The 21,132-nt window shown below is 35.8% G+C and overlaps 3 protein-coding genes across 6 annotated transcripts; 2 read left to right on the forward strand and 1 right to left on the reverse strand.

Moving 5' to 3' along the window:
- The first annotated feature begins 1,423 nt into the window (after positions 1 to 1,423).
- Positions 1,424 to 8,660, forward strand: LOC113708090 (protein TRIGALACTOSYLDIACYLGLYCEROL 2, chloroplastic-like). 2 transcript variants are annotated; one of them, XR_011820949.1, is made up of 7 exons: positions 1,424 to 1,602; positions 1,752 to 2,384; positions 2,473 to 2,802; positions 4,715 to 4,830; positions 6,609 to 6,696; positions 8,030 to 8,120; positions 8,241 to 8,334. XR_011820949.1 is itself a non-coding variant. In XM_072064394.1 (6 exons), exons 2-6 carry the CDS (start codon positions 1,842 to 1,844, stop codon positions 8,331 to 8,333), a joined length of 1,173 nt encoding a protein of 390 aa, XP_071920495.1. In that variant the 5' UTR covers positions 1,429 to 1,602; positions 1,752 to 1,841; the 3' UTR covers positions 8,334 to 8,660. The 2 variants fall into 2 exon arrangements, 1 of the variants encoding a protein (XP_071920495.1); XM_072064394.1 differs by lacking the exon at positions 6,609 to 6,696 and having other exon boundaries at positions 1,429 to 1,602; positions 8,241 to 8,660.
- Positions 8,661 to 11,374: 2,714 nt separating this feature from the next.
- Positions 11,375 to 14,556, forward strand: LOC113708718 (probable anion transporter 5). Its single transcript, XM_027231298.2, has 2 exons — positions 11,375 to 11,620; positions 12,548 to 14,556. The coding sequence occupies exon 2, from the start codon at positions 12,713 to 12,715 to the stop codon at positions 14,039 to 14,041; it is 1,329 nt and encodes a 442-aa protein (XP_027087099.1). The 5' UTR covers positions 11,375 to 11,620; positions 12,548 to 12,712; the 3' UTR covers positions 14,042 to 14,556.
- A 3,018-nt stretch (positions 14,557 to 17,574) lies between these two features.
- On the reverse strand, positions 17,575 to 20,339 carry LOC113708717 (pentatricopeptide repeat-containing protein At5g66520-like). 3 transcript variants are annotated; one of them, XM_072064752.1, is made up of 3 exons: positions 18,834 to 20,339; positions 18,464 to 18,588; positions 17,575 to 17,812 (listed from the first exon to the last, which is right to left on the reverse strand). In XM_072064752.1, the coding sequence occupies exon 1, from the start codon at positions 20,265 to 20,267 to the stop codon at positions 18,933 to 18,935; it is 1,335 nt and encodes a 444-aa protein (XP_071920853.1). In that variant the 5' UTR covers positions 20,268 to 20,339; the 3' UTR covers positions 17,575 to 17,812; positions 18,464 to 18,588; positions 18,834 to 18,932. The 3 variants fall into 3 exon arrangements, with proteins under 3 accessions (XP_071920853.1, XP_027087097.1, XP_027087098.1); XM_027231296.2 differs by having other exon boundaries at positions 18,464 to 20,339; XM_027231297.2 differs by having other exon boundaries at positions 17,575 to 17,854; positions 18,464 to 20,339.
- Between the last annotated feature and the right edge of the window lie 793 nt (positions 20,340 to 21,132).

Below are 21,132 nucleotides of genomic sequence, written 5' to 3' on the forward strand. Positions count from 1 at the left end.
ACGGTTTACTGATTAAGTTGTTTAGTGGCCAACTACTAACGAAAAATAGTTTGATGGGCAAAACATAATCTGACCAATAATTTAGTGACCACCGAGATTTTTTACCCAAAAAAAATAATGTCACAAGAAGTGATTTTTTTTTCCTTTTAAAAAGAAAATAGTGATTCTTTTTTTTTTTTACATTCTTTTTTATGGTTACAATTGAGGGTCAATGGTCCATTAGTTGGAAATAAGAAGTGATTCTAATTCTTCTACTAAAAGATGAATAAACGAAGGATTTTTCTAACTTATCGTATATATACATATAGTAACAATTATTATTCTTTATTATATTTATATACTAGTCCTATTTAACCTTTGTCTACCTTCCTTTGTATATATTTATTTTTTCTAATTAATCTTATATTTTTAAAAATATAACACCTGATTGTCCATAACAGTAATATAGGATAATAATATATATATGTATATTAACTAAAATATATCTTAACGAGTGCCCTGATAAACAACCCATAAAAGAAAGCAAAGAGTAATATGTGTTTGACTGAATGGGAATCAAAACCAATTGTTGCATGATTATCACCTAAGCCCTATATTAGGTATATTTACACTCAAATTGCCCCTCATGTTTAAAGGCGGATACCATTTCAACTTTTTGGACTACATTATCAGATTGCTACTTATACTTGAGGAGACAAGTTGAGATTAATTCTTACCTCAATTGGTAAATTTATCTTCAAGCCCTACCTTTATAGTTTTTTTTCACACTCAAGTATGCAATTTTAATTGAGAACAATACTTCTCTTTTTCTTTAATACAAGGTCTAATATATCCTATATCAACAGTATATATATCATAGTCGACATGAATGCATGACAATTTATCTATATTTGGATTTGAATTTTAGATTTTAAGCATGTGACTTGAGTTCACTTGCAATGTAAAAAAGAAAACTTTATAACAAGGTGACTCGATAAAAATTATTTCTTCCTTTAGTGTGGTCGTTTATTATTTATCAAAGCAGATTGACAAAGTGCATCAACCTGACTCACTATTATTCAGAAAAAACCTCTCGCTTTATTTGGTTGGAAAATTTTAAAATAGTTTCAAAGAAAATTATGGGCTAGCTTTTCAATAATATAAATTAAAAAATTGATTAAAAATATTTTTAGGCTAAAAAATAACATGGGCCAAGCTTGGTGAATCGTGGTACGATTTTTTTTCATCGATACATTAAATTATATACTATATCTACTCCTAGTACTGGGGAGGGATGAATCCAAATGGGTTAAAAAAGTATGATTAAAAATTATTTTTAGGTTACAAAATGCCACGGGCCAAGCTAGATGGATGTGGTACCATGTGTCACAATTGTTGCCCAGTCTACATTTCTCAAGAGTGATGTCCAGTACTTAAAAGTACGAGACTCTATCTCTGGCCCACGTAACCCAACCCACATTCTTCCTCAGTTGACTCGGCATTCTCTTTCCCAATTCGGTGTTTTACTTGCTCAGGTACAAGAAGAACAGAATATACCCTCACAAATTCACTTCAACGTCACAGAGCTTGAGGGTTTACTCTCTGACCCAGAAAGCAAAAATGGTAAGTTTACAGTTTGGATCTTTGAATTTATCTTAACATTTTCCTGAACAGTAACAATTACTATATCATTTGCCCTCTGATTTTTTCTTTTGAATTGTTGTACAAATTTATAAATTTCTGCTTCTGATTGTAAGTTCTTGATGTTTTAGGAAAAGGGTCTTCATTTTTAAGGCCCTTTGGTAGTCTCATTGATCAAAATTTGATATTGGAGCTGTGTAAATAGACAGATTAACCCAAGAATGGTGGGGAATTCGATTATCCATGTTTCAGCTGCTAGCTCTGTCCTATTTCCTTCATATTTAATAAACCCCATTTCTCAAAAGGGCTCCCTGAACTTTGTTCCATGCCTAAGTATATCTAGAAGGCCTAAAAATGGAGTCTTTAGTGTAAAAGCTACATCATCTGCGAATACGGGTAGTGGCCAACAGCAACCTGCATCATCTTCTGAACCAAAGAATCCGTTAGCAGTTGTTTTGGACATTCCTAAGAACATTTGGAGGCAGACTCTGCGGCCATTGAGTGATTTTGGGTTTGGGAGGAGGAGCATTTGGGAAGGTGGGGTCGGGATTTTTTTGGTTTCAGGAGCAGTTTTGCTGGCGCTTACCTTGGCTTGGTTGAGAGGGTTTCAGTTGCGGTCGAAGTTCAGGAAGTACTTGGCTGTGTTCGAGTTTGAGCAAGCTTGTGGCATTTGCACTGGGACGCCAGTTAGAATTCGTGGGGTGAATGTTGGCAGTGTAATTCGGGTTAATCCTTCATTGAATAGTATTGAAGCTGTGGTTGAGGTGAAATGTCAGTGAATTTGTTGATTTTTAATATGTATATGTGATATGTGGTTTAAAATTTGGTTGTTGAATTTTCTTGTGATTGTAGGTTGATGATGATAAGGTAATAATCCCGCGTAATTCATTGGTTGAGGTGAATCAGTCTGGACTGCTCATGGAAACTTTGATTGATATAACGCCTCGAAATCCAATCCCAACTCCTTCTATAGGGCCTCTTGATCCACACTGTGTCAAGGAGGGCCTAATCGTGTGTGACCGGCAAAAGATAAAGGGATATCAAGGCGTCAGCTTGGATGCATTGGTTGGGATATTCACTCGCCTTGGGCGTGAAGCGGAAGGAATAGGTTTAGCAAATACATATTCACTAGCTGAGCGGTTTGCTGTTGTTATTGAAGAGGCACAACCGCTCCTTTCAAAGGTTCGAAATGCGTGCTTTTGTTACTTAATTGGGTTGGTTGATCTCTAATGGGTTGAGTTGTTATTTAGTCTGTCTATCTCTTTAGATGGAACATTTTATTCTCTATTTCGAGTTTTGTGTGAAAAATTTTTGCAGGTATCAACTTGAGGTTATCCAGAAAGGAAGCTATGACGTTTTAGTTTACCAAAACTGATATGACAAAATTGCATGAAAATTCCTTAACATGTATAAATATGGATACAATTGAAGTGCATGACCTGTTGTCGACCCTTTAGAGAGTTATAAATGTCTACAACATTGTCTATAGAAGAACAGGTTCTTTTAAACTACTTCAAAACCAACTTAGTGATATAGGGTTCTATGATACTTTTGCATATAAATGGGAAGCCACAAAAAGCTCTGGTTAAAGTTGTTTGAAAAGTCATTTATGGGATAAATGTTATTGAAATCTTACATTTTACAACTAATGAAAGGGGTATATATTCTGCTGCTTAAACCAACTTTTCAATTTTGTAGGATTTGATTAGCAAAGCTTCTGTTTGCTGATAGCTTTAATATTCAGTGCAAAATGTATTGTATTGTTTTTGGTGTATCTACTTATTTATGGCGTGCAATTCCTACCTGAATTTTACAGAATAATATGCTTTTCAACTTTTAGAATTCAGAATTCAGTACTGATATGTTTAAAATAAGATTTAAATGGGTTCAAATCAGGGCTAGGGCGTGGGAGGTCACAAGTGATTTTCAAACATGATTGTACTCCTGGGAAATGCATGGCGGGTATTAAGTCATATTGGAAAATATTAGCTGATGCCCCAGCAGTCTCATATGGCCACAAGAGATCAGTATATGTTTTTAATGCATACTGAACAGAAGAAATTCAAATATTCATTTTTCAGCGAAACAACATTAATTTATGTTATTTGATTCTCTTTTAATGTTGCAACTTGCAAGAATTAACTTCTTTCTTATTTGTTTATTATAGTATGAGTTAGTTAACACATTAAAACTTGATACTTGAAAAGTCTCTTGGCAGAAAATGCATAAAGTGTGTTAATTTCGTCATGTAATTAGGTTAGAAAAGTGCTTTGAAGGCTTTGGCAGAGCTTACAAGAGTGCCAAAGATAGTTTTGGGAACAAATGGTTTAATCCTGTTCTGGATAATGAGTTCTCGTATTTGTATAAAGAACCATCAGGGCTGAATAACTTGAAATGTGGAAATTTTGCTGCGATAACATCTCTTGCTGCTTTTTGAGAGGTGCAGATGTCAAGTTTTGCAATAACATCTCTTGAAATGTGGAAATGTGAACAGGAGAAATTCAGGGTTATGTTTGTGATACCCTTGGCATACTCTTTTTAAATGGAAAGGTCTGTTAAGTTGTTTAAGCGAGTATTCTTCAGAAAGTCAGTCATAGTCATTCTGACAACTTTAGGTTAGCGAGCTGAGTTAATTTCAGGAATTTGTAAATGCTGTCATGCATATGTTGTAAGTATCCAAATAACCTTGGTGTTCTGAGTTTTTACGGTAGATATTTCTGTGCTTGTGTTACTGGGTTGTCTAAGAAACCTCCTACTATTGGCGGTTGTTTTTGCTGTAATTAAAGCTGTCAGTTTTGCCAGTCTTCTTGCTGAAAAATGACATTCCTTGTCTGTTGATTGCCTTTGTATTTGGTAAATAGATTCCTAGTATGGCGGTTAAGCATTGGACATGGCTCAGGCGTCATCCTTTGAATGATGCTATAATTGATCATGGATTACAATGTAGTGTTTGTAGAATGGCCTGTGATTTTGGCATGTGCTAGCAAGACTTCGCCTTATGTGAGGTGTGATTAAATTTAGTGTCTTTTCTGACAGTTAATCTACTGAATACTCATGCATACTGTTTCTTGTTTGTGATTTAGTGATGTTTCAGATCAAAGCCATGACTGAAGATGTTCAACCTTTGCTGGCAGAAGTTCGAGATAGTGGTTTGCTGAAGGAAGCTGAGAGTTTAATGAAAAGCCTGACACAAGCCTCTGAGGACATGCGGTAAAAGTCCAACCTTAGTCATATTTGTGGTTTGAACTGGTCCTCTTTGTGTTTGTACATGTGCATAAGGTGTTGGTTTCAATGGGTAACATGGAAAAGCTTTCCATAAATGGACGCTTGTTTTCTGGGTGGATTGATTTTTTGGATCATACCCCAAGGCCTAAAAGATCTTTGCTTAGTGAGGTATTTATTGTTTCCTTGTTCAATTTTTTCGTGATTATCAGATGTTGCACAATCTTGGCTTTCTTCCGGAGCCACATGCATGCTCTTCATATAAGTAGGTTTTAGAGCACCAAGATAAATGATTTGTCTCACTTCCTGCTCCTCTGTATTATCAAATTAGAAAGTTGAATGCTCTTCTTTCTTGCTGCAAGTTCCTTATCCTCTCTAGGTGTGCACTGCTACTGATTAGTTGACAATTATTAATATTGTTGATGTCACCAGCAAACATGCATCTGCATGGTATGTTGGTTGATGTGTTCCAACTTCTTTTAAGTTCAAATTCATGCAAGCTGCAGAAATGATGAAAAGAAATAAAATATTGACATCTGATGTGGCATTTACGACTACATAAAGGTTATTTTTGACCTGAACAGGATTGAAAGCACTTTAAGCAAAGTAATGGTGAATTTAGGGAGGGCTTATAATAATATTCCTTGAAAAGCACTTCTCCAAGTAAACATGGGTTCCCGAGAAAGTTTGAATTGTTTGTCTTACAATTGCTATTTATGAAGCTTCATGATATGGTCTCATTTACATACTTCTCCTAGCAAGAGAGAGAGCGAGAAAGTATGAAGTAGAGTTTCAAAATATGACCTCACTTACATAATTTTCCACCTATATATATATATATATATATTTGTTTTGCCTTGTGTTGTGCTGCAGCTAAGCTGATGTAGGAAAAGAAGCTTTTAAAGTTGGTCTGATTAACATTTATATGTGTACACAAACACACATGTATAAACACATACTTGTGCGAGAGCTTTGCCTTTGTGTTGTGCTGCCGCTGAAATTTGGGAGGGAAAGAAGCCTTAAAAGTTGGTGTTGTTAACATTTATGTGCATATAAGTGTATACACGGAGACATTCTCACACACACATATGTATATTTATGAATATAGACATGCGCACACAAACATGAGAGGTTTGCCTTGTGCTGTGCTGCATCTGAAATTGCGAAGGGAAAGAAGCTTTCAAAGTTGGTGTGGTTAGAATTTATGTGTTTTCCATACCGAACAGAAGGGTACAAGCAACACATTGACAATTTTTTTTAAAAAAATTCTTCTACAATAGTTTGTTGCAATTCCAACTGCTTCAACTAAAGAAAAGAGAAGTGTGCCTTAGCATCAGTATGCAACTCTTCTGCTTGTGTGCATGCTTGTTCCTGTAGTTGCCTTTGGCTATTGTACCATGCAGAATAGTTATTCTTGGAATTGAAAGAAAGAGACAGTTAGTTTTCCATTATGTAGATGTTTCTCTTAATTTGTTGGTAACTGGGTGTCTCAGTTGATGATTGCTCTATCATTCACCTTGCTTTTAGTCTAAACTACCAGTTTGTGCATCCTAGCATAGTCTTCTCACATTTAGTTTAAATTGTGATTGTTACATAATCATCAAGTTTATACAAAAATAGATGTTTATTTATAGATTCATCTTTTTCCTGAAGCAAGTCAAAGTTATTTCAGGTGTCCATGCATATCCTCTTTTGTACAACAATTAGGCAGTTTGCTTTTGATATGTGGCAAATCTTAACTATCTCCAAGGGATATCTGAAAACAGGGTACCAAACAAGTTGAAAGCTTTTCAATGATTCAGGAGAGATGACTGTCGAAAGGAAAGATAACACAAAAATGCTAGAAAGTGCATGGTATTGTTCTGCTACTTCAAAATGAACTGTTTGTAAAATGTTTTCGAACAATTGAGATTTGAAAATTAATTAGTTACAAGAAGTGATAAAAGGAATATAAAAATAATATGCTCGATAAGGGAAGCCAATTGCTCTAAGTGGCCTATTAAAGTTAATGCAAAATGATTATGTTGAATCGGGGACTACTTTAAATACTTAAGTTGGAGGCTTCACCCATGAGTTAGGTGAGATATAAATTTAAGCTTATAAGCTACTACAGTTATTTTGTTCATCTCTGTGAAGCATTTTGCACATGACAAGTTATTTCCGAAATCTTTTTCTGCATCTTAATGTGCATCAACACCATGACTTTTTCGGAACAAAAATTATATATAGAGGAAGGTACTCCTCTTTTGAGCTTTGCATTCTTATTCATGTTAAGATTCTTTACGAAGATTTTGGAGCTGTTACCATAACTCATTCCAGGTCTTTCTTCACAAGTGAGGCTAATAGGTATCTTGGGCGTGAAATAATATCTATGATAGAATTTCTAGACATGTTGGCCTGAGGTATGAACATGTTCCAGAGTTGGTACTAAGGGTGTAACCATGTGATTAGCTAGCTCTACTCAAATCAACACATAACTTGGCTGATTTGCTTAAGAAATCAAGGGATGTGTTAAGAAATACATTATATATGGAGTTGAAACCTGTGTTTTTGGGCACCAATAATTACCTATTCAACCAACACAACTTTTAAGTTATTGAATATAAACTCCGAAGTTTGATGAGTGGCAAGGCGTCACTGGTATTCATTTGTTTGAATAATAGGCGTCCCATTTGAAAGGTCAGTTAGCAACTTGCACAATCTGTTACAGAGATACATCGGGCGAACTTGATCTTCGGAGGGTGAACAAAAATGCCTTTAGTTGCACATATGTATCTTGTGCCTTTACCTAGATGACAATGCAAGGATGGTTCTCCATTTATCATTCATTTTCATGTCGTTAATCTCAAACTCAACTAATGTAGAAACTTTGCTTCTTGTAAATCAATGCATTATATAACCATTCTTACCAACTATAGGACTAGAGGAGGGGCCTACATGTGTAGCAGTTGTGTATCATTCTTTGACTGGTCACTTGAGCAACTGATTTATGTCTGAATGTTCATATGTTACTATTTTACATCTGTCAACTGTTGCAATGTAAATCGTTTGAAAGATTGTCATATTTTCTTGTTCTCTTTGTCATTGTATATGTACTAGTTTGGTATGGGTTCATTATTCTCTATTACATCTGTTTCTTTTCTTGTCCATTTTTTTATGTAAAAATGTTTTGGAACCAACTTTGCAGGAAGGTGCACTCATCGGTTATGACTCCTGAGAACACTGAGCTAATCCGGAAGTCCATATATAGCCTCATTTTCACCTTAAAGAATGTTGAAGTAAGTTCCTCTGATTTATGTTCAATTTATAAACAACTCTTTGAACGATCATTGTTTCGTACACCATCATGATAATTTCTGCAGTCGTCTCTTATTACTCTACATAAATAAACTTTGCAGAACATAAGCTCTGATATCTTAGGGTTTACTGGTGATGAAGCTACAAGACGGAATCTTAAACTGCTTATTAAGTCTCTCAGCAGGCTGTTGTGAAGATGGAATGCGGAAGCTCGGTCGGGGTTTGTGGTTTACCCTAGAGCTGCAAATGCATTGAGTCCTGGATCTGACTGCTTGCTCAGTTAGGGGAGGTTAGATATAATCTTCTGGCTGGTTTTTTTTTATTAATGGACTTTAATTGGTATCCTGAAGTAATGAGGGTAACTAACCTTTTTACAGTTTAGGAAAGCCAAAAAGTTTTGCACATTTTTTTTTTTTTTTTTTTGGCTGGTTGAGCAATGTTGTGAAAGATCTCTTGTAAGTTGCAAGTACAATTGTGTATGAAGTAATTTCGTATAGTTTAAGGTTGATGTTTCCAGTTTACCTTACTGCTCCAAATGTTTAAGGACACCATCCTACAGCCTTAGCCTAAAGTGCAAATTGTTTCAAGAAGAAAAAGTGCAGGCCTCTTAATAGTCTCAATAATGCCATCAAACATGGCTGAAGATTGCAAGCAATAAGCAAGGATGTGAACTACCTAAGGTGGGGAAAGATCTGAAGACTCTTTAACAAATGAGAAGAAACTAGAGAGAGGACTCCTCTTATGGAGAAAATTTTCATGAGAATCTATGCTAGTACTGTACCATATACACAAACATTGGAAAAGATTATGGAGGGAAAAATTACAGCAAATAAGACCCAATTTTGAATAATTTTACACATAATTAGTATCACACTTCTATTCCTTTTTTTTTTTAAATGAAATAAAATTATAAGGAGTCCATAATAATAGAAGTCATTCAAACAAATTATAATTCTAATAAACCCACAAAATGGTGGAAATTACAACTTAATATCATGGCAAACAGATGGCGCATTTTCTTCAATTAGTGTGCAGATTTTATGGATGAAATTATTATTTCTATTTTTTTTTTAAAAATCATCACAAACTAATCCACATAAACATAAAGGTGGAGAAGAAGAATTAAACCCAGAATCTGGATCTCAATTTTGATCACCAAATCAAAGTTTTTTTTGGCCCTGTACTGTTGTTAGTAGCTTTTTTTTGGGTCTGTACTCTTGAAGTGTAATTTGTGCAGTTTCATTTATAATCAAGACCATAATCTTCCCAGCGGCTACGCGCACAAATTCAACTCTTCCTTTGACATATTTACACCGCTCCAGCTGGCTACAGGACAATTATGTATAAAAAAACAGATGCCACCGAAAGAGGTGGTTGAAATTAAAGTCTGATTGATGCAACGAATTCTTTTGCAAAATGAAGTAGAAAAAAGGACAAATAAAAAACTCTCAAAGAATACTTCTTCTACTCTTCAAGCCTTCCCCAACTAAAAATTGAAGGGGTCATTGATTTGTGTCCGGTGGAAACAACGTTTATATGAATCATGTGAGGTGACCGGAGAGGCTTGGCGCTGTCATTGCGTTGCGTGTAGGTCAAAGGGTTAAATCCATCTGCTTGCATTTTTTTTCAGGCTTTTTTTTGTAAATTTTCAACTAATGCGAGTCGGCTTAATTGGTAACAACATACCGCTTTCTCACGAAAAGATCATGTTTTCGAATCTCGCTGTTGATGTGAGGGATGTATTGATGAGCGATTTATAAGAATCTCTGTAAGCGATCTATAGTTTCGAAAGTATGTCCTGATTCGTAGCGGTGACTGAAATCAAACTCACCGCAACTTTTAATTATCAGAAAAAGGAATGTATTGATGGGTGATTTATAAGAATTTCTGTAAACGATCTATTGTTTCGAAAGTACGTCCTAACTCGTGGTGGTGACCGGAGTCGAATCCACCTAAACTTTTAATTATTAGAAAAAAAAAACCATACAACATTGACAAAGATGATGAGAATCACCTAAACATGAGGAGCATACATCTAGCCTAACCATCATATCATGCAGTAGTAATGGCGCTATTTATATTCCAAAAATTCAAGGTACGATTCAAGTCAAAATTGTTCGGGAATCTATGAATTTTATGCTAATGAACATGTTCCCTATGACAGAGAAATCCATTATTATTAATCAGTCTATAATCAGGTGTCTTGTATACAAATTGACAAGAGCAGGATTCTGTTGATACATGTGCAGGTTTTGAACCACACCATTTGGAAACTAGGGGCATTTGGGGGCAAAATAAACCAAAATTAGTTACCGTTGAGTGAGGTATAAATATATTACTCCATCTGTTCCGTTGTTGGTCAAACTTGAGGATATTTTTTCCAGGGATTTTACTAAATTCATTTTCAGATTTTTGGACAATCTTTTGTTGTTAGCCGAAGCACTCGTTCTTTGTTTCTCTTTTTTTTTTTTTCCCATTTAATAATTAATACATGAGTTTGTCTAAAGAGTTCAGTCGCAAAAAGTTATTAAAAAAGTCACCACATTTCTAAACAATAGATACAAAACATAGAATACTTAAAGTCAAGAGATGTGCCATCTTTTAATTTATTTCTTTTCCTTGTCTAAATTCTCTTGTACATGCTATAATATCAAAAAAAAAAAAAACAAAAACCAAATATTGTAATATGTTACCATATGAGTAAAGCATTTAATGAGTCGAATACTTGGTGTTCAGCCTCTATTCGTATATTATACGAACATGGTTCGAGTTCGATATGAATATTAATAAATTACAAATATTATTCGAATCCGATTCATTTATTTGTATAAATATACGAGTTTAAACTCGAGCTCGAATTTGACTTTGAAAATGATCTAATTATATTTTTAATAAATAATATATTATTTAGAATAAGTTTAATTGCATTTATTGATTTTTAAAAAATAAATAATGCTAATTTATGTATAATTACTTTTTTAGTAAAATACAATATATATTTATATTTATATATGTGTTCACCCGCTCAATTAGTAAATGAATCTAATATTGTGTTCGAACCCGAACGAATCGAACACTAACATATTCACAAACACCGCAATTCGTTAACAGCTCTACATATGAGTATTGGCAAAGTATTTGAAAATGATGGTCATTTATATGCTTTGGTCGTGTGAAATATAAATAGAAAAAAGGTTGACCTTATTGAAGTGACTACTTCAATTTACCGGCCGGTCACGTTCGCAAAATAGTTTGGTGGAATTCTATCACTATTAGTTCTTACCTTTTTTTTTCTTTTTTCTTTTTTGGTTCTTACTTCTTAATAGGTCTCTGTCTTCTCACGTCTATCTCCTCTCCGACTTTTGTACGTAGCATTGACTCGTCCATCAGCTCAACTGAATATAGGACTAATTTTTTGCCCTCAGTAATTGATTTCTGGGCAACCCTTTAAGCCTTTTGGCAATCAGCTTTTGGGTTTGAGGTAAGGTTCACATTTTCTTCTTATATTGCATTGCGATCTTTTTCAAGATTCTGCCCAATTTTATGTTTTTTTGGCAATTCTGCAACATGGGTTCTTCCACTTATGTTCCTTTGTGGGGAGCATTGTATGAAAAATTGTGTCTTTATGATGGGTTTTGGCTTAATTGACTTCTCTGTTCTTTGCTAAATTGATCTGTCCGAGATTGGAAGACTGTTGGATGCAGGTTTTTGTTAACATGGTTTCGTGTTGCCTTATTGAAATTTTGTCAGCGTTGTTGATTGTTGGTGCTTATATTCTACTGTGCGGCACGTGTGCTTGCATCTATATGTGCCTGTTCTTTTATGCATTGACCATAAATGGCTGAAATGATTTGGCCAAATTTTGATTTTTTGACACTCAGGAAGCATGATTTCGTAGATGGGAATCTTTTAGGATCAACTTTTCTATAATGACAGTTATACAGATTCTTTGCACTAGCAGGCCTAGAAGTTCAACACATTGATGGAAGAAATTTAAAACTTGTGTAGATTATGTGTCATGAATTTAACCCGCTTTCTACTGAGTTTGTTACAACGTTAGTGAGGAAAGATTGATCCTATCCTTTTTATGTGAAATCATCGTGGAAGGCCCTAAACAACGAAAGTTTTCTTTGAAGCATATTCAGGGATAGATGAAAAATTGTACTTAATGATCTTAATGGTCTTTAATCCTAAGTTGGTCCAATTTTCAGCTACTAAGTTGGTCCAAACTATCATAATGATCTTTAATCCTCTTTTAGATTTATGGTTTTTGTAGCTACCTTGATTTTAAACTTTGATCTCCAAGAACCGCCCCCCCCCTTTCTTTTTGGGTTTATATTATTGGTTTCTTGAAAAATTCCAGCTTTCACCAGCATGATTTTGTTTCCTGCTCAAAATTTTTCTCCAGGTGGTGCTCAGATATCTTGAAGACTTTCACATGCCAGACATCTGGAATCAAGGTTAATGATTGTGTAAAGCACTGGTTTTACAAGGACATCTGTTCAAGAACATTCAACTAACTGACTTAAGCCTCCTGGATATGCGTGATCGTCATTCCTAGAACTGGGAAAAAATGGGATCTTCAAAGTTTCCTCTGCGCTATGGGATTGTACTCTTGACCTTCGTCTGTACTTTTGTTTGCTATATTGAACGTGTGGGCTTCTCAATAGCATACACAATTGCAGCTGATGCTGCAGACATAAATCAGACAAGCAAAGGCATGATACTTTCAACATTCTATTACGGCTATGCCTGTTCACAAGTACCTGGAGGTTGGGCAGCTCAGAAAATTGGTGGTAGGCTTGTTCTCCTCTTCTCATTTGTCTTGTGGTCTCTAACCTGTGCTTTGATGCCTCTTGATCCAAATCGAGTGACAGTGTTGGTGATAGCTCGCCTGCTTGTTGGTGTGGCCCAGGGATTCATCTTTCCTTCCATCCACACTGTCCTAGCCCAGTGGGTGCCGCCACATGAGAGATCACGGTCTGTTTCTCTTACAACATCTGGGATGTATTTTGGCGCTGCAGCTGGAATGCTAGTGCTTCCAAGCCTGGTGAAGTTCAAGGGTCCTCAATCTGTATTTGTTGCTGAAGCGGCTCTTGGTGCATCATGGTCTCTACTATGGCTCAAGTATGCCAGTGATCCACTACGTTCTGAGCATCCAAAAGCAACTGCTGCTGGTTTTGGTGAATCCCTGCTACCTATTAAAGGGGGTCAAAAGACAAAGGTAGAGAATGGAGGACATTCCATCAGAACACCCAAAATTCCATGGAAAAAAATTATCCTTAGCCTCCCAGTGTGGGCAATTGTCGTTAATAATTTCACTTTCCATTATGCTCTCTACGTGCTTATGAACTGGCTACCTACATACTTTGAATTAGGCCTTCAGCTCAGCCTTCAAGAAATGGGTTCTTCAAAGATGATGCCTTATTTTAACATGTTTTTATTCTCAAATATTGGTGGAGTGATTGCTGATCACTTGGTCACAAGGAGAATCTTGTCTATAACAAGAACAAGAAAGCTTTTGAATACTGTTGGATTTATTGTGGCTTCATTTGCATTAATAGTTCTTCCTTACTTCAGAACCTCTGGTGGAGTTGTGTTTTGTTCTTCTATTGCTCTTGGTTTCTTGGCGTTGGGAAGAGCTGGATTTGCAGTAAATCACATGGATATCGCTCCAAGATATGCTGGAATTGTGATGGGGGTGTCAAATACAGCTGGTACATTGGCTGGCATTGTTGGGGTGGATCTCACTGGTCGACTTCTGGAAGCTGCTAAAACTGCTCAGTTGGACTTGACTAGCCCGGATAGTTGGAAAGCAGTATTTTTGATACCTGGGATGCTGTGCATTTTTAGCTCTTTTATTTTTCTTCTATTTTCCACGGGGGAAAGAGTTTTTGACTGAAAAGATGGTTATTACTGCTTAGGATGTATGTATTCTTATTCAGGAGATGGTTCTCCACATACAACCCTATTCTGGCAGATTGATCTGATGCCCTTTTTCAGCCTTATCCTTCTCCATCATGAATGCATAGCAAAAGTATATCAAAAGGTTCAAGACTCACAGTTTGGCTTGCTATTTTTTGAAGTTATCATTGCAACTCCTGCAGATTGCACCGATTGAGGTGGAGTTTGCTCATTTAGACTTTGATGCCATTTGTTGGATGTCCTTTTACTACTTGTACTTGTAGCTTCATGATAGCCTTCCAATTGGTTACTTGTTATTTTACCTTCTTTTTTTTTTTAATAACCTTGAGTTTAGGATTGCAATTTTTAGTTAGACATTGTCCAGCTATGGTTAATTACTGGACTGATTGATTGGCAATAGCATTAAGAAATTAGGATATTAGTTTAGCCTTCTGTATTTAGTCAAATGCCATGTAACCATTCAGAATGCACTACTGAGGAATGGTTCCAACATCTTTTTTTTATACATTTTTAAATTTTGCGAATATATTTATGAAGAGCGGTTCAATTTATATCACCATTTAACTTATGAACAATTGGTACAAGCCCATCTGTATTTGATAAGTTTGCCTTTGTTGCAACAGCAAGTTCCGAGATTTTCCTATATATCCACAAAGGCGTTTTGACATATTGTTTATTTTGACAGACATATTTAGATGCAATTGCAGGTTTTTCACTAGAAGCTCTGCACGTCCGCCCATATGCACATGGGTGTATTTTCTTACAACTGCTGTTTTAGTCAATCATGGAAGGTTTGACATTATATAAACACAAATGAGGTTGGAGTTGGATATAAATGTTCTGATTCTTTCTCCGTAGTTAGAGCAAATTACTCATGCTTATAAATTTTCTCATTGATGTGTTTGGTAAATCCTTGACATGCAGATCTAAACTGAATGAAATTTGTAAACAGGCTTCGTTCTCTTGACTAGATGTTTGACACTTTGACTTTATTTCAATAGTTTTTAAAACACCTGCAGTTGTTTCTTGTACAGCATTCTGGGTTGGTATGCCAGCAGCTATTGATCTCAAGTAGTTGCTTGTTTTGTCAAATAAGATTGTTATATTTGTGCTTGCTTTGTGCTACAGATTGCCTTGGACTTAGGTTCACCACTAGACAAGAAGGCATCTCGTGTTCATCAACACAACCAGTGTATCAAAATTGTGGTTTGACCAAGATTAGCTTACCACATATTAATTATCTTTCACTTACTATTATCTGGTTCTGGTCAATTTTTTCTTGCATAATTTTTATATATTCTTTCTGCTGTTAGTTTTGTACGTCTGCGCGAACATTGGAGGAACTCATATATTCAAACTCTGATGATGTGTGCCAAAATTCTTTATCTTGCTTTTGTTATAGGTTTATGAACTCTTTGACATGCTTTCTTGGGGTGCTGTGTATGGAAATTTGCAGAAGCAAATTCGGGAGAAAATAATGGTAAGAGGTGGAAAAGCACTTCTCTAGTCATCAATAGTAAGTTATTAGGAAGTATACTTTTGGCTGTAATTTCCTTTTAGTCCTTTTCAAGGTATGACAATATAAAGTGAAACCCAATGTGTGTGCTGCAATTTAATTCCTGGACAAGTTAGCTGTGATCAATAAGACATGAGGGCACTGACTGGAATCCTATGGCATGCTAAAGATTCCTATGATTTGTTAGTTCAAAAGCTGGTGCTCTTAAAAGTCTGAAGTCCATATAATTGCATCATAATGCAGCTACATATCTGGTCTTACTTTATACCCCTGAGATGTGACTGCCTTATCTTTGTTCTTGTCTCTTTAAGATTGTTTCATCTCTTTATTCTAGTGCTCATATCTATGTGGCACAGGCTCATTTATTTTGTTTCAAGTCATTCACCTGAATGGGTTTTACGGAGTCATGATTCAGAAAACGTGGGTTATTAGTATGATGACGGCCGTAGTAAACATATTGCTAGGAATTTGATTCTTGGGCAGTTTGGACTTAAGTCCAGGAAGTGAGACTTCTATCTAGAGAAGTTTGTACTTTGAAATTACAAGGCATCATGTTAGATTTTTAGTCTTATACTGTCAGATGATTTTTATTCTTATTTGCTGTATCAATTAGCAAGCAAGGTCCATCTTCCATTGTTATCTTTGTGCAATGGGCCTGCTCGTTTTCTTTTAGACATTGAAGGACGTATGTCTATATGCTCTTGTATTGCTGATACTGTGGAAATTTGTACATGGATTGTTAGCTTTTTCTGTTCCTTTTTTTTTTCTTTTGAAGATTGACTTCATGAAAGTGTGAACTTATATCCCCTATTACGATGAATCATCTCTTTATCAGCTCCCTCTCAGAAAATGAATGCTCCCCCTCGTCTACTAACTTAACAACAGAACAAAGATAATGGGGAAATTCCAATTCTCGCTGGAAAGATTAGTCATCCAGTTTCATACATGCTATTACTGTTCCTTCTCTCTTTCCCTGCACAGCTTTAAAAATGCTTTGGCATCTTGGATCTTTTCTTGAATTCCTTTTTTTTTTTCATTTTCATTGCATTAGCATCTGATGGACTGCTATCAGCTATTACTGCACTTGTTTCCTGTTTCCACCATGATTACTGCACATATTAATACCTCTTCATGGTCTGTATAGCCTTTGTGAATCTACTTGACTCATCGTCAACTGTTGGAATTTATGAAGGAGATGGACTTTTTGATACAAGCATTATGACAACGAGTACAAGAGAATGCTATCAAGTGATTATGAAGGTTTGTGGGACTTGGTGGTTAATTGGACTCCTAGATATGTGAACCTGATGCCTTAATTCTGGCCTGAATGGTATAAAGTCGTTTTCCTGTTCACAACTTCTCCTGTCATCAGATTGGGCTGTCGGCAAAAGTAGGAGCATTGGGAGCAGCAGAAAACGAGTTGAAGTGAAACTCACTACTATACTAACATACGAGGATTTGGGTTCAAATGATTTCAAGATAATACATTTTCTTGTTCTCTTGAGCTTGGATAATCAAACTATTATTTACATTTGGGGTGTACATAACGTCAAAAATAAGAAGAGAAGTTGGTTGGTAGCTCAAATCAAGTCATCCAGAATTTCATGCATTTTGAACTGGAAATGAAGACTAGGTTAACCAACATGTTAACTAATCGATTGCGATAAACTGGATCGAATTTGCCTGTTTTTTTCCTTTCTTCTGCAGCACCTGGACTGTAAAAGCCCTTTAGTGCTTCTATTCCATATTTATCAAATCCTGCATGACTTGTTTTTCCAATAAATTCTTAAAGACTTTCTTTGATCTTCACAACGTAATCAATTGATTCATAAAAGAACTAGTAGTAGCTGGATGATGGACACTCAAATCTTTTGTATCGATCCAGTTTATCGCAATCGATTAGTTAACATGTTGGTTAACCTAGACTTCATTTCCATTCAAGCTGTATGATTTTGAGAATATGTACTGCTATACATAATTTTGCAAACACCTCGTAAAGGATACCAACTCAAAATTTAAAGCCAATAATGAATGAAAACAGACAAAAGGCTGTCCCAACAATGCCTTTTTCCTTTAATGGAATTTCTTTACATAGAAAAGAACAAGCATAAGGTATACAAAGTAAAGTATAAGATGAATCTAATATACGACTTACAATGACCTTTTTAACACAATCCTTAGCCTTCTCCTGGCCAATTACCCATTTGGTAGCTTAGTTGGCACCGTTGGTTTCTGCATTTTCGGGAACATGTGGACGATTATAGAGTCAGAAACCTACATTGTAGTAGGCAATTACGTACAATAACAATAGACTCAGGAAGGACACCATTTAATAGCATGTGGTGTATCATACTCTACATGTCATCACGAGTAATATCCAACGAAATAGAAGAAAGTCTATTACAAATAAACAGGAGATCTTGGCTTCATGCACCAGAGAGACAGAAGAGTGCTACAAAAATGGGAAACACTAACTCACGCATATGCATATGACACAGCATTCAACCAGTACAATCTAAAGTCATGCAAAGATTGCTAAACATACGGGCACATTTTATAAAAATTTTGCAAACTTGTACAGCAAGGAGTTCTGGAATGGCTCATAGTGATGCCCTCACCTCCATCCCAGTGTTGGTAACTACAATTTTCTGGTAAGGCAGAAAACATTATGAAAGCAAGGCCAGATCATAAAGCTAGACAGGAAGAGCCTCAGGAAAAGTTCATGGCTGCTGCAACTTACATATTGGCAAAAGAAAGAGAAGCAAGATGATCGAGAAAAACAAGAGATGTGATACTTTCGTCACAGATATACATCGCCAAGAGATCTAAGAAAGAAAATGCCAGACAGAGATGGAAGATAGCAATTGGATGAAGAATAGTTACCATAGCATATGTTCATTCTCATCTGTGGTCCAAGCTACACAGCCATGCTTAACAATTGAAACTGAATATTGAAGAATGTTCTGTGGAATTTTGTTGAAGGTAGCTATATTCGGGAAGCCATACAGCTGGAGAAACAAGCAAAATGTGTGACGTCAGGGACGAGGTGAGTATCAATTGGAAAGACTGGAGAAGTGGCGCAATTTTCCCCCAACTGTTCTGTCAATTTCCTCACACTTCTGTGGGGAATGTTTTGTGTGCATCTGCATGTGTCCGTGTTTATTCCTTGTGCAAAAAGAATAGAAGTTCCCCATATGGAAATCTCTTATTTTTTGTCCTTAATGTTGTTAATTAATAAAGGAATTTATCTTACGTTTCTTCAAGAACTTTCAAAAAATTTTCTTCTTCCTTGTAAAACTTTACAACCACCAGGGTGCCGGTTTACTTGGATGGGAAACAAGAGTTTAGCAATTCAGATTGTTCCACTTCTGATAAAACTTGATCCTCTAGCCTTTCTAACGCTTTGGTTGAGCATCAATCTTCTGACCCTTTCAGCCTCACCCCAGTTACCATTCAAGACATACAAATCAGAAATGAGAGTATACACACCTCCATCATTCTCAGGCCTAACTGTCCTCATTACCCGGTCAATTATTCTCTCAGCCATCTCAAACTGTTTATGCAACTTACAAGATGCCAAAAATGATCCCCAAATAACAACATTTGGCTCAGATGGCATTGCCCTTATAATCTCATAAGCTTCACCCAACAACCCTGCTTTTCCAAATAAATCAACCATGCAACCGTAATGTTGCATTCTCGGCCTCAGCCCATACTCTTCAATCATTCTAAAGTATCCCCGACCCTCTTCCACCAATCCTGCCTGTGCACAAGCACTCAGTAACCCTGTAAAAGTCAACTCATTAGGCTTCACATCACATTCCCTCATCCTCTGAAATATCAAGAATACATCTGCTCCACAACCGTGCTGTGCAAAACCACATATTAAAGCTGTCCAAGCCACCACATTCCTATAGGTCATCATTTCAAAAACCAAACAGGCATCCTTCAAGAATCCACATTTTGCATACATATCAACTAAACATGTACCTAATTCCACATCCAGTTCCCACTTATTCTTAATCACAAATCCATGTATTGACTTGCCAAACACCAAACCAACCGAACCCATGTGACCACACCCTGGTAAAACTGAACCAATGACCACTTGATCAGGCCTCAGTCCTTCAGTCACCACCATTTCACGAAAAAGGGCCAAACCATCATCCCAAAGGCAATTGCCCATGTACCCAGAAATAACCGCCGACCATGATGAAGGATCCCTCGCCGGCATTTGATCAAACACTACACGTGCTTTGCCCAACTCGCCATAACGCGAATAGCCCGTGATCATCGTATTCCACGTGACAATATTTCTCTCAGGCATTTCATCAAACAGGTAACACGCATCTTCAAAACAGGCCACAACATACGCATTCAGCAGCGAGGTGGCTACATAAACATGGGAACTAAAGCCTATCTTAACAATGTGTGCGTGAAAATGGCGTACAAGAGGAAGATTATTCAATACTGTGCATGATTTCAGAGTAAAGAGTATAGAAAAGCTATCAAAGGGTACTCTTTTCTGTTGCATCTGGGTATAAATCTTCAATGCTTCATGAGACGACGAGGCCTTTCTTATGGCCGCAGCCCATGAATTTAAATTTCTGAAAACCCAAAAAAATTGAGCAGTGGGGATCGCTTGTGTGGGCTGCTTCGAGAGTAGGTTTGAGAGGCTTGCTAGCATAGCTTTGCTACCAATACACGTCCATCAAGAAGTGAAGCGAAGAAGATCAATTCATCGTGGAAATGAATGCCACATTTTGAGTAACATTATTATTATTTTAAAACTTATCGATATATATATATATATATATATATTAAAAATTAATTTTTTTTATACCGTACACACGGTCAGTTGGACGAATGATAACTATATAAAATTTGAATTTAAAATTTAATTTTTGTACATATGTCATGGATCTAACGATAATAGTATATGCACTAAAATATATATTAAACTGTCACCTGATTAATTGCTTAGATAGTTTGGAATTTTAAATATTCATAGAAGTGTCTAAATCTCACGGGCAAAAGCACCTACAATATAAGTATAAAGTGATAGAATTATGACCAATTTAAAAAGAAACTTATAAGGGATAGAGTAACAATAAATTTAGAAAAAGTAATGGCCAAGAGAATTCTGTGTGTTTAAAAAATGTTGTCTATAACATTAGTATTACCCTTCTTTTAGAACACAAAATGAGAGAGAGATTTTTTTTTTTAATTATTATGAAATGTTTGATTTTAGCTATATCTACTGGATTCGAGAAAGAAAAGATTGTTATTATTGTCCAAGAGATTTTGTTTTGCATTCTGAAAAGTGCTATTCTTATTGTAGTTGCTTAACTCAAGAAATGCAAAAAGATTGTTACCATATATGGTTCTACCAAGTGTAACAGCATCTAGTTTACCCAACTATGTAGAAATGCAAAGCTTTATACCAACTGTTTCTTTAAAAAAAAAAATTTATCTTTTTTTAAACATATTTTTTTAATTATTTTTTTATCTCACATACGTCAAATTGTTATAATACTTTTTTTTCACAAAAC

The sequence above is a fragment of the Coffea arabica genome, chromosome 9c (assembly GCF_036785885.1).
Source record: "Coffea arabica cultivar ET-39 chromosome 9c, Coffea Arabica ET-39 HiFi, whole genome shotgun sequence".
Classification (NCBI taxonomy): Eukaryota; Viridiplantae; Streptophyta; class Magnoliopsida; order Gentianales; family Rubiaceae; genus Coffea; species Coffea arabica.